The sequence below is a fragment of the Lipophrys pholis genome (genome assembly GCF_963383615.2).
Source record: "Lipophrys pholis genome assembly, chromosome: 7".
Classification (NCBI taxonomy): Eukaryota; Metazoa; Chordata; class Actinopteri; order Blenniiformes; family Blenniidae; genus Lipophrys; species Lipophrys pholis.
Window position 1 is genome coordinate 8,110,946 of NC_137638.1, and position 13,497 is coordinate 8,124,442.

At 42.8% G+C, this 13,497-nt stretch overlaps 1 protein-coding gene across 1 annotated transcript in view; it reads right to left on the reverse strand.

The window, feature by feature from the left end:
- Positions 1 to 4,197: 4,197 nt before the first annotated feature.
- The window catches only part of kcnt1b (potassium sodium-activated channel subfamily T member 1b), a gene marked incomplete at its 5' end in the record, with an annotated part of 56,324 nt that continues 47,024 nt past the window's right edge, over positions 4,198 to 13,497 (reverse strand). The window contains 9 exons of the mRNA XM_080466531.1: positions 4,198 to 4,403; positions 6,334 to 6,631; positions 7,322 to 7,342; positions 7,805 to 7,933; positions 8,015 to 8,098; positions 8,979 to 9,080; positions 11,370 to 11,481; positions 11,697 to 11,831; positions 13,022 to 13,093. Coding sequence (XP_080322657.1) covers positions 4,234 to 4,403; positions 6,334 to 6,631; positions 7,322 to 7,342; positions 7,805 to 7,933; positions 8,015 to 8,098; positions 8,979 to 9,080; positions 11,370 to 11,481; positions 11,697 to 11,831; positions 13,022 to 13,093 — 1,123 coding nt within the window. The 3' untranslated portion in view covers positions 4,198 to 4,233. The remainder of the gene's footprint in view (positions 4,404 to 6,333; positions 6,632 to 7,321; positions 7,343 to 7,804; positions 7,934 to 8,014; positions 8,099 to 8,978; positions 9,081 to 11,369; positions 11,482 to 11,696; positions 11,832 to 13,021; positions 13,094 to 13,497) is intronic.

Below are 13,497 nucleotides of genomic sequence, written 5' to 3' on the forward strand. Positions count from 1 at the left end.
TAAAACCACTTACGGTACATGGAGCTCTTCTTACAGCATGATACTCCGATCAACTCTAAACTCAGGTTCATGCTGCACACTGCTCGCCTCACACCAAATACAGGATTTACGTTCAATATCAAGGTGACATCTGGCGTTTGTTAATGAAGAAGTGAGTGTGTGAGGATTCGGACACGTCTGTGTCTGAAAGAAGAGGAGGCGTTTACACGATGTCGTTGAGCTCCAGCATGGTGTCGGGAGGAGGGTTGATGAGCACGTAGGACAGCGTGTTCTGGTGGTCGTTCATCTCGTCTGGAGAGAAGAGACAGAGGAGACGTTCAGAGCCGCTCGGGGTCCGCCCTCGTCCTCCCCCATTACCCCCCCCCCCCCCCCCCCCCACACACACACACCACATCCACTGCAAAGTGTGAGTCTTCCCCCTGTTTTCAAACTCTGTGAGCCACGAGCGGAACGGCGGAGCGAAGAGCTGCTACTAACAGACGGACAGACGCCGGTCACAACTGATCCCACATCACCTCAGCCAGCAGAGAGGGACATCTGGTTTACTATGAAGGTACATTCCCCAGCTGACTCGTAATTAATTTTCATCACTGATTATTAATTTCATCGTCAAAAGAACATTTCCTTCTAATCAGCTTCTGTTCTGTTCGCATGTTCAGTCAGAAGGATCAAATCTGCTTTTCTTTCTGGATCGATAACAAATATAAACATTTTTGGGTCGACGTGTTAACTGTTCAACCTATTCAAATATTTTTTATTTTTTAATTGGAATTCTCAATCCAGGAAACTTTCACAGTCTTTTCCACGAGTTCGAAAATTAAAAGACTTCAGCAGTACAGAGAACCAAAACTATCCAAAATAACAAAACTGGACAATTGTAAAAATTGATGTGTTATAACCTAAATGGATATAAAATGCAATTTTTAATAAATATATAAATAACATCCTCCCCCCCAAAAAATAAATCTGATCCTCAACTTGAGCATTTGGCTGTACTTTTTTTTTTTTTTTTTTACATTTTGTAATATTTCTCCTGTTTATGACTTTGATTTCATTTGTGGAGCAGAAAATCATAATGCAGAACTTTTACAACATCATTTACTAAAATATATAAAAATACATACACACTACCAGTCAAAAGTTTGGACAGACTGTCTCATTTAATGCTTTTTTTATATTTTCATGACTATTTACATAGTAGATTCTCATTGAAGCCATTAAACCTACGAATGAACACATATGAATTATGTATTGAACAAACAGTGTGAAATAATATTTTAGATTTTAGATTCCTCAAAGCGACACGCCATCCCATCCAGTTTCTAATTAGACCATCCCGGTCCACGCTGTGTGAGGGCAATTTGACCACGGACGACAGTGATGGAGCGCCACGCCAGATGACCTGGTCTCCACAGTCAGACGACCTAAACTCAGTCCAGATGGTTTGGGGGGTGAGATGGACGGCAGAGTGAAGGCAAAAGGAACCAACAAGATCTCTGCAACTCCTATGAAACTGTTAAAATATTAAACATGTTTTGAGTTGTTTCACACTTTTTTTGTTTACTACATAATTCCACATGTGTTCATTCGTAGTTTTGATGCCTTCAGTGAGAATCTAAAATGTAAATAACAATAAATTTAAAATTTAAAAAAAAACATCAAATGAGAATGAGTGTTTCCAGACGTTTGACTGGCAGTGTGTTTATACACATACGCTGAGTCATGACTTTATTACAAGAATGCAGAAATGAAAAACAGAAACACGAACTTCCATTTTTGAATTCTAAATAATTTCAACACTGCAATTCAGAATTAGTTTTCATTTTGAAAGAGATTTAACGAAACAATCTAGCAACTAAGTGACTCCAGCCTCACAAAGAAATGCTGCTTTATTACAGTTTGACGAGAGAAAACTCACTGTTAATCTTCATGTTGCAGATGAGTCATATCACTGTGTGTGTGTGTGTGTGTGTGTGTGTGTGTGTGTGTGTGTGTGTGTGTGTGTGTGTGTGTGTTTGTCTGCGTGCCCTCTGGCTGCGGCTCCTACTTGTGTGATGGACGGAGGAAGGGGAGAAGGGGGACGCGTGTGTCTCCATGACAACCCACCTGCTTGTGGCCCTTTAAAAAGCCGGGCGGGGTGGAAGAGAGAGAAGGGCTCACCGTTACTCACAGATAAAGGGGAGGCCCGCATGCTGCCTGCTGACTGGCACGGCACCCCCACCCCCACTACCACACCACCCTCATCCCCCATGCGCAGCATCAGAACGGAGCCAGACATGCAGACAGCGTCCGCGCGGCTACGCCACAAAAAAAATTATCCATCTCATTCCTCTTTGAGTTTCACGTCCTGCGCATTCACACACTGGACCAACACGGCTGGTAGAGGCGTCAGGCTGCCATGCCAACGGACGACACTCAGCACCCCCTCGTCCCTGCACACACACACACACACACACACACACACACACACACACACACACACACACACACACACACACACACACACACACACACACACACACACACACACACACACACGCAGACACACACACGCAGACACACACACACACGCACAGACATACACACACATACCCGCCCTGGTGAAATGTAACACACCCACAGACACAGAGGACATGCTCCGGCATCCGTCAGACTGGACCAAACGCAGAGCGACTCAAACCACCGGAGGAGCGGAGCAGAGCACATTGGGAGTGTGAGAGTGGAAGAGGTCGCCCTGTCGCACGGGATCAGGATCTTAACGGAGACGTGACAGTGAGTGGGGCTGTCCTCTCATCCACCAGCTGCTACTGTAGACTCCATGCAGATCAGACCGCAGCCACAAGTTCAGATCAAGTTGAGCGCAGGTCAGTCATGGCTTCATTGTGTCTCTGCAGTCCACGCACAAACCAAGGATCCTGTGACACAAGCTCTACCTGCATTCTGTGTCTCTAGATTCACTGGTTTAAATACATTTTATCATCACAAAAACTTTCCTACCGAGTGTTTGACTTATAAAATGTCACAAAAATAAGCCGTCATATATGATTTCCAACCTTTAAAACTAACTGAAGACATTGCTTTTCTGTTAAAAACCCGTTTTACAGGACATTGTGACCTTGAAATGATTTTATTTTCAACTGATTCATAGTCGTCCACTCTTGTTTATATCAGTCCCTCCTCCTAAATTTGCGAACTTAGCGTTAAGGGAGTTTGAAAGTATGCTTCTACATGTGAACTGATCAGATGGATTAAACGCTGGGCCCCAAATCTAATCAGAACACTGCACTGAAGTTTATTTTCTCAATAATTAATTTAGCATCACAGATGAAATCCATAATCTGGAGAAATTGCAGTGTGTCGTCGTAGAAGCCATTACTATGATGAAAGGTGCATAAACGGTTAATAATTAAACAGGCCGTCATGTAGGAAACTCCTGGAGAGCTTCATCCCTGCAGCAGGGTGAGATATTAATCTACTGGAGGCAAAACCTCTCGTCTGGTTTATATTAAATCCATTGTGCCGGAGTGCAGAGCCACAGTCTTTCTTTTAGCGGCCACGGTGGGAAGTCCTAATAAACTCGCAGATGTGCAGAAATAAGAGAGGAGACAGAGGTGAAGAAAGGCCAGAGCAGCAACTCCTCCTCCCGACTCCTTTATTGCCCAACACCTTTGAGACTCTCTAATCCTTTAAAACGTCTGTTGTACGTCTAACCTTCCATCCACAGACATAACGCGCTCCGCTCCGCTCTGAAGCCATACTCTGACGCCCTGCAGTACTCGAGCCATTTGGGACGCCACCTCACGGAAACACAATGCAGCAAGAGACCAGACAGAGTTAAAGAGAAAGAGGGAGCGAGTAAAGAGAGAGAGTTCTGCTGATCTACCGCTCACTCTGGGACACACACACACACGCACACGCACGCGCACACACACACGCAGAGGTGAACATACATCCGCACACACTCATGCAGAAGAGTTGCAGTACTGTGATCAACCAGCTAACCTGCCAGCCTGGTCCCCTCTGTATACGGGTGCTCTGAAATGTCCTGCAACTCTAAGCAACGGCAGCACGGTTAACTGGGGTTCGTTTGAAAGTCAACCAGAAGCAACCAAGACATGATGCAGAGGTTACATATTTCAAATCATCTTTTTTTCTTCTTCTATTTTTTTTTTTAATTTTTTTTAATTTTTTAATGTCCCAGTTTTCTGTGGGTACAACTCAGTGCGCTATTCATCACTGGATGCTGGCGAAAGGACAAACTCCTTTCTCCACAAGAAATATGTCACATGTTGTTAGAAAAAAGAAATAAGAAGGAGTTAAATAAAGAGCACTCAAATTACCTTGCAAATATCCTAGATTTACTCGATTCATGACATCGCTCGCAGTGAGGTTAGAAACATCCTCTACGAGCCAAAACGGGGAGGGGGGATGGGGAAGGGGAGGGGGCAGAGAAGTCAGAGAAAGGAGGAAAAAAAACAAACAAAAACAACAAGACACAGAAATCCAAAGATCAGGCAGGCAGCGAATGCATTTGCAGTTTCAGAGAGCAAAAAAAGAAAGTCAGAGCTAAAATGTGAAGGCGAAGCACAGAAGCCATGCAGAAGAAGAGCGGGTGAGCAGAATCTCTTCCAGAGCTGTTCCAGAGGAGAGCCTGAGCTGCAGGGGCTCTTCTAGAAAAACGCATTTTTAATTCAAGCGTTACGTAATGCGCTCGCCACACGTCTGGAGTGTGATTCTGCTTTTTGTTTCGTTTTTTTTTTTTGTCAGCGTGAAGCTGGAAGGAGCGGGAGAGAAGCAGAGTGATGCAGGATGCAAAGAGTGCAGGCAATTGCAGTCTGTGCTTCAAGTGCAATTGAGGCGATGCTCCAAGTGCTCCTGCATCTTCATGCACGTGTCGTGTCCACAAACACAGAGACGTGACTGTGTGGTGACAGTGGAGTGGGGGTGGAGTGTGTGTGTGGGGGTGGGGGGGTGGTGGGATGAGTGTGAAACTGATGTGTTGGAGGGGGAGGGGGGGGCACATTGAAGCTTTTGAAATGTCAATGATGAGGAGTGATGTTGATCATCTGTACATTCAAGACTCACAGCACCATGTCACTAGAGGATATGAGATGAGGTAAAATGACTGAAACACAGATTGGAGCGTTAAACGAGTCGATCAGACACACACGGCAGAAACACCTCGAACCGGTTGAGACGGGAATCAGTGAGAGAAGCAGAAGAATCGCCTTGGACTCTCAGACTTTTGTCTTTTATTTGATGAAGATAAATGATCAGAGACTTGCATGATTGTTCTCACGTTTACTTTGTGTCACACACTGACTTGTGTAACTGCTTTCAAATTCACAGCAGACATATGTTTGTTTAGCTGCCTGACTTTTTGAGGAGCTTTTCTCAGCGGCCAGATTCAAGAGAGTTTCTTTCTGACAAGTAGGGTTGAGTGCTTGTAACTTCACGCCAGCCTCATTATCTGGGCGGTTGCTGTTGTTTTTTTAGCACAAACACAAATCTGTGAAAAAGTCCTCTACTATTTTGTCTTTATACATGAAATCCCACCTTTCGCTACCTCATTTTAAGTTAAAGCTGGCTATCTGATATGTGCGTTCGATCAGCCATTCAGGCAGGATTCCATACAGGAACTCTGTATTTGCTCCTGCGTTAAGTCATTCTAACATCATTGGTATTTGGCTGTACGTCTTCCAGCAGCAATAACCAAACCAAGACTAATCAACAGTAAGTTGGGCAAACGTTTTTGCCGCATTAGAGCAATCATCCTATATATGACGCGGGCTTTAAACTGAGCTATGATGCAACATTCCTCACGATTTCCATTGGGAGAAAACTGACAAAATCACAGAGAAAACTTAAACTTCTCACAGCTGCGCTGACTGCATATTTACCACAGGTGGAACCAAAGAGACACATGCTTTATATAAGGATCCGTGTGTTTTTCTGCCATCAACTTAAGGCTGTTGGGTTTTGTGTACAAGAACCAGGAACATCAGAAAGTCCATCTGGGATCATTTGACTCATTTTCTGATTCTCCAGCTTCATTCACTGAGATGAAACTCAACCGATTGCATCTTTTCTGCTTCCCAGGCTTCAGTGATCATTGTTTTCAGCATTGCGACTCCAATCGGACGCTAATTTTCACTATCATTCATTTTCAGAGATGATAGGATGGATCGTGATAAAACTAGGAGCAGTCACATGAGATATGAGTTAAAACGATATAATGAGAATAGTAATTTGGTACAATATGTTAACTAGGGAGAGAATCACATTACTTATGAGATTGTATTGGAGCACCAGGCTATCAGCTGGTCTACTCACCGTATCCCACGGTGGGCAGGCCCAGGTGCTTCATGCGGTTCTTGACCAGCTCGGACAGCTCCTGGCGCTCGGAGCGCCGGTACAGGTTGAGTCTCTGCTGCGAGATGCGCTCGGCCCGGCTGGACGGCTTGACGTTCTTCCTGCTCAGCCGCCGCGCCCACTGCATGCTCTTCTTCCTGAGCAGGGGGTGCTCCGACTGGTCGCTGGTCGTGGAGTTCCGGTGTGCCGTCTTCTCCTTCCAGGACCCCCCACGCTCGCGGTGCTCCTCGCCCTGCTCCACGTTGATGGACACCTGTGACTGGGGCGAGGGGCGGGAGGGTAAATGCTGGAGACCCCGAGGCCCCGACTTTTAACTACCATCGGGAACCGTGTTGACCTCTTCTACTGCCTGACTGATCGCTGGTCAGAGCTGATGTTAACGTGTTGCGTTGCTATGGAGATGAAGGCCAAAACAAAAGAGAAGCAGCTTGTGGAGGGATTTTGTGTTTTTAAATCAGCCTCACTATTGGCTTTATGTTTTATCTCTCTCTTCATTTGGTCTCATTTGTACATTTTCTTCTCATCCTACTGTGTGTTCTATGTTCCCTGTAGTTGAGGAGTTTAAGAGCATTTTTCACAATTTACTTTTGTTGCATTGACAGAAAGGTACAAGGGGAAAAATATGAAGATAAAATTTAATGCAAGTGTTAAAAGTGAAGGTTGTAAACTTGGTAAAGTAAAGCCATTTTTTTAGATTTACATTTATGTAATGTGGTTTTTAACACCGCAGGCTTTTTGAGGGTGATTTTTTAAATTGTAGCCATTGGAGTTTAGTCATTTTGAATTCATTCAACTCGAGTTTTTCATGAAAGAAAACAGCCTTCCATTTAAGGTTTTTTTTTTTTAAGGTATTCCCAAAAGAATTCTGGAGGTATTTATTTTTTCAACAACAACAAAACATAGACAAAAACTGCTAACTCGGCTAAATTAAGCACACTTGGTTTCTTACCTGTGCATAACACTCTTTGCCCTGCAAAAAAAAAAGAAAAGACAAACCCACATCCAAACAAGAGATGCAATGAAAGATGGGGGCATTCAAAGCAAAAATAAAAATGAACAGGCATCAAAATATGCATAAAATAGTAAATATGTTGCATTTACTATTGTGATTCACAACAAAACAGGAAGAATTTAAAGAGAAGCAAAAGCTTTAAACAGGAGTGTGAGTTGATTTGAAGAATGTTGTCCTTGTAAACAATCAGACTGAAGTTTATGTAGCATTTGGTCAATAAAATCAACTGGAAAACCTTCATTTCCTTGAAGTATTTGGCATGCTGTGCAGTTTATTGCAGCAGGTTAACACAAAGTTCCTCCAGCCAGTCGAGGGAAAAGCTTTGAGAGAGTGAAATGAGAGCACGGGGAGAGCAAAGAAGCTGGCAGGAAGAAAATACAAGAGGAGACCAATCAGAAAGTCCGATTGAAGTGAACTTGCCTCTGAGCCGGAGAACATGTGCGACTCTGTGCGGTAGATCCCGATGGGGATCTCGGCGCTGGAGGAGCACAGCTTCTGGAAGAGTCTGCCGTACGTCCGGATCCACAGGTCCTCCTCCGTGACCTTCATCTGACCCACCCACAATCGTGTTATAGAGTCTCTGCAGGTCACTTTAGAGCGAATGTGTAAAACGGAGACGTTCGTACGTACAACACAGAGGTAGCCCGAGCCCGGCGTGGTGTCCAGGCCGAGGAGAAGCCGCGCTATGGCGATCATGTAGTCCTTGACAAACGACTGTAGACACAGAAAGTGACAGTGAAGATGCATCCTGACAAACACTCACTGTACTGGAAAGCAAAGAATCAGAAGCATCAGACCAAATAGTAAAAATATCCACAAATCAACAGGTGGTCTCCTCACTTCCCCGATGTTTACAGGAAGTCGTTAAAAGGATGGGAGGATGCTACTTAATAGGATTTATCCCCGTCCTAACTTTTATGAGATCATGAAATGTAAAATGATATTTGCAATGTAACTGGCATTTGACATTCTGTTGTATCTATAATATATTCTTTGTGGAGCACAGGGATTAATAAAGTATTTTCTACTTGTACTTGTAAATGTCGTAACTGTGTGAAGAAAAGCTGTAAAATATAGAATAATAAAGGTTACTGTTTCGAGTGTTGATGGAGGATAAAATATTTATTTCTTGGTTAGTCCATAGATTTTATACGATAGCCATAAATATGACACTGTGGCTTGACCCTATTCCGTTTTTTTTTGCTCATTTAAAGTGTACTCTCCTTTTTTTGAGCTTTGACCCCCCAGAAAATGAATACAAACAACAACACAAATCAAAAATATAATTAATTCAAGTTAATATTTTCCATGAAATTGTAAAATGTCTCAGATTCATCATCTGACATATTGTTCATGTTGCATTTGGGATTTAAATATGAGAAATCAAATCATTGCACTCTGTTTGTATTTAACTTTAAATCATCTTTCCAAGCTATTTTTTGGTGCGGATTGACACCAGAGAGTGAAAGATTCACCTGATTAACCTTTAACAACGAGCTGCAATGATGTAGAAACTGTTCACCTTCCTCATTACTCTTCAAATGGCCTTTTCTAGACACTCGTGCTTCAACCCCAGAACAGAGCGTTTCCCCACCTGGTAGAGCAGCGTGTCCAGCATGCTGATGCTGAACACTCTGCCTGCGGCGAACGGCAGCCGGAACATGAAGGCCAGGTTGGAGCCCTTATCACGCTCTATCTGCAAGAAAACAGCGAAAAGAGAATGGCCCACATCTCACTGTGTGTTTCCTCAGACGATACAGTTATAGGATTGTTCTACAAGGAGACTTGTTTGTAGGAGAGAAAAATGAAGCTGGAAGCTAAGAAGATGAAGAGGTTAAGATTCAAAATCTTAATCTTTCTTCATCACAATTCAAGCTTAGCTGCTTTTTCCCTGTTAATTCTTGCAAAGCAGACAAAATACCTTCAAATGTTTATACTATAGCACAGAGATTGAGAAGTTTTGATTTTGGACACATTGAAATGTCTTTTTTTTTCCATCTCGTCAGATCATAGAAAATGTCATTTGAATATATAATATGTGGTGGTGATGAAGAGTCAATGCAACATTCCCTCTGTTTTCACTCCATTCACAGTCCAGCTTTTGCTTTATAGTTGGTCGTCTGTTAGGTATGTCTATCAATCTCGCTACCTGGGTACAAGCTGTTCTTTCCTCTCCTGTTGAGCTGATAAACTGAATGTTTTGTGTGAGAGCAGGAAAAAAAAAAAGACCACAGCACCGTTATCTAGGCAGTCAAGATGTGAAGCACTTCTGTTTTATCTGATATAAAGGCTTTATTATAAGTACTACTGAGTGGTTGTGGAAGACTATGGAATAAAAATTGAAACCGTCAAAAAGGGAAGGACAGGGTTTCATGACCCTCATAAATTCAAGGTATAGATATATCAAAAAAATGCCTCAGTAATGAAAAACCTGGTCAGCGTTGTAGTTTTAGTGTTTACTGTTGTTTCATTCCCTCGATCTTTCCTCGCACTGTAAAGCACAGCAGGCAACCTTTGAAGGGTATCAGTGATGGTCAGAGGGCAGATTGACGAGCAGATTACCACACTGCATCCGTTAGTTAGCCAGAGATGGACTGCTCAGCAGTCGGCTTGTAATCGGTGCACCTGCAGTGTAATTTAGTTAAAAATCCTTTCAAAGTACGGCTGGTGTCACGCACGCCATCGACTGGATGAAGGCTGATTGTGACGTCATCTCACTGCACCTCCATATCATCACTTTTGATTCTGCTGCTGGTTTTTAATGGAGTGAACTTTGAATATGAAATAGTGGACTATCATATAAAGACGACCACTGATCTCCTGGTATCTCCTGTGCTTATGTCTCAGGCCATGTCGTAACCTTTAGATGTAAAGGGCGTAGTGAAACATACTTCTGAACTTTATTCCAAATACTGTTAGAGTTTCACCTCAAAGGTCTCTTCTGATTCTGTCATAAGTTGCACATGGTCTAGTCCAGTACACAGTCTTCATCCTCCATCTTCGTCTGCTCTGATTCTCTGGCTCTAACCCATTAGTCATGCGTTAAAAACTTTACCTCAGCTACCCCTGTCTCTCTCCTGACTGCATTGCAGGTCCTCTCCTCATAAAACTGTTTATGATACCAAAATAAAACGAATGGAGAAAGTACCGCTGTGTTAATATAGATTCATCACTGATCCATAAACCTCACCTGGGCCAACTCAGTCTGTCCACCTCCTTCCTCACCTGCCTCCCCCCTCTTTGTACCACCAGTCTCCTGATGACAGATCATCATGCATATTAATAATCAGGTAATACAAGGCTTGGATTATTGCTATTATTGTTGGCTAGATGGCTTCCTGCTGTTGTGTGTAAAAACTGTGCTGCACTTTAACATTCACACTACAGACTCGCTTCCAAACGAATCTAGACGTAGCAGCTTTGCTCTTGAGACTTTCAAAATAACTGTTCAAATAACTGCTGTAATTTTGGGTGGGACAAACATGATGGTCTCCAGAATTGGGGTTACATGCGACGAATAAGACTGAGAATATCTATATAAAACAGTAAAAAATTTTCAATCAAAATACAGTATTGCTAAGTTCAGATTTTGTCGCTATATTTACATTATTGTTCCTGTTACATTTAGGATATTTAATTGGTTGAAAAAAATATTAGCTTCATCTTGTCATTTCTTTTTTTTCTTTTTTTTAATGATTTTTTCCAAAAAATGAAAAAGAAGAAGAGAATAAAGGCATGCTGGGAATTGGATTGACGCCCTCGATTTGGACCTGAACTTGGTGACTTTTAGCTTCAACAAATATTCTCTTTATATCCTTCAACTAAAAAATCAGATTTTCATTTTAACATCACTATGACAGTATCTATACTTTCCACAAATCCTTTCGATTGATTCGCTTTTTTTAAGTTATGAAATCAACAAAAAAAGAAAGCATACTGTACCTTTAACAGTGCATCAACATTTACCAAGAGATGGATGGCTCACCTTCTCCAGCTTGGAGAGAGCGAGTGAGTAGCAGTCCTTGGCCCTGAACTGCATGAATCTCATGTTGGACGGATGTGTGAGCTCAGTTATGATGCTCAGACTGGGAAACAACCTGCGTGAAGGGGCCATGAAGAGAAAGAGAGTTATACTACACTATTGGGGTGGAGAGAAAGAGACCCAGTGTGGCGGTGTTTTCAGTGTCAGAGCTCAGGTTTTTCTCTTTCAAACGGACTCCAGTAACCTCAACACACACCAACATCTCTCATGCTCTCAGCAATGAAGGCCCAGCGAATGAACCCCCCCTCCCCCCCCCTCCCCTCACGTTACCTGAACATCGTCTGGACGTTGACGATGGTCTTGGCGTCTGCCATGTAGTCCTCCTCGGCGCTCATGGTGCTCTCCTTGTCCACGACCACCAGGTTGTCGGCGTAGATGATCCCACACTGGAGCAGGTTGTCTAAGCTGGTGCAGGACGGAAGCAGAAGAGTTTATCACAGAAGCTGGAAGAACATCTATCTCATATATTATATCAAACCTGTGATGTCACAGGTTCAATTCGTATTATATCTGTCCTCAATCACAGCTGAGTTTCACTGGAAATATCCACGTTTAGACGAAAGTAAAATACAAACAACAGAAAGCAAAGTGACAGGTTTTTTTGTTCAAGGCACTAAAAGTCAGAGGATCTCATGTCGTCATGCTCAGTCGCCATGGAAACACGATGCCTGAAGTAGAGCTGTGATTGGACCATAATAGTAAAAGTAAATCCGTTCTAACTACAAAGGATTAATTTGTTTTCTTCAGCACTCCCAGGTCTGAAAGCTCCTTCAGACTTGCTCTCATAAAGGCCTCACCGGCTTGGTTCCTCATTTTCAACAACAAACTTTGACCAAGACTCTGCTGGCGATGTTTAATAGCTGTGTATGTTTACAAATACAAGACAGCAAACACTTACAGTATCACATCTTCACCTAATTTGTGAAGTTTTGGAAGCAAGGCGGGAGCAGGATAATAAAAACCCTCAAAGTAACACGCTGACGGAGGAAATTAGAAGGTAAAAAGTTCAAATGTATAGAAGTCTGGCCTGTCATGCAGGAGGTTTGGTTTGATTCAAGGTGGAGTCACACTTTTTAAAACTGATGTTCAATAAGACATCCAGACAATATATTGATGCAATGTCTTGGAAGATGTACAAAACCCCTCTCATTCGGGCTTCCCTGAGGACGTCTTCTAGAAGTATAGCGATGACGTCTTGTAGACGTGTTTTGGCCCGTTTGACGTTTTGCTCAGTGGGTTATCGCCAGTACTCAGTAAATCCTACAGATGCAGGTCCTGAGAGTCAGACCTGAACTACTGGGTTAGAAGGCTTGGATATTTTCTGTACTCTGAGCTGGAAGAAGGTGCAGAAAGACTTGAAACTATCACAAGTTAAAACCTTCACTATGATTCTAAAGCACAGATGACAAGACTTTACCTGTGATTTCCCTGTTGCATAATCTTACTTTTGTTTTCCTGTAGTCTGTTTTTATGTTTCTGTCTTGGCCAGATGGCTTTTTGAAAAGAGTTTAAATAGCATATTAAAAAAAAAATGTCTTCCTGAGGTTCATTTCGGGTAGTTAAACGAGCATCTGATGTGTGATTTGGACACTTACTTATCGATGGTGCCAGCCATGAAGTAAACCATAGGAAAGCAGCAAATGGCCTCTAAGAAGTGGTTGTCTGGTCTGCAGGAAACAGGAAACACGGGGTGAGATCTCACAATAATTATATTTTCAAACCCACAGTGACACATTATCCCACTCAACCTGCTCCCACTCAAAAGGTCGGGCATATTCTTACGGATTTATTATTTATCAGGCAACAAAGGGAAAAATTTGCAATCAGGGATTTATAATATTTGGTTGTTATGGAAACTCCTGGGGGGGGGGGGGGGGGGGGGGGGGGGGGGGGGGGGGTTGTACAGTTTATCGTTTACAGTAGAGATTTGGCTGCAGTTAATGAAGCCCTCAGCGAGTTTTGAGCCGAAAGAAGAAACACACGCATGCTCACAAACAATGCAAAAATGATATTTTTCCTCCATCTCTGAACAAGGAGAAGCTTGAGTTCTGTCTGTTTTTATTAAATCTAG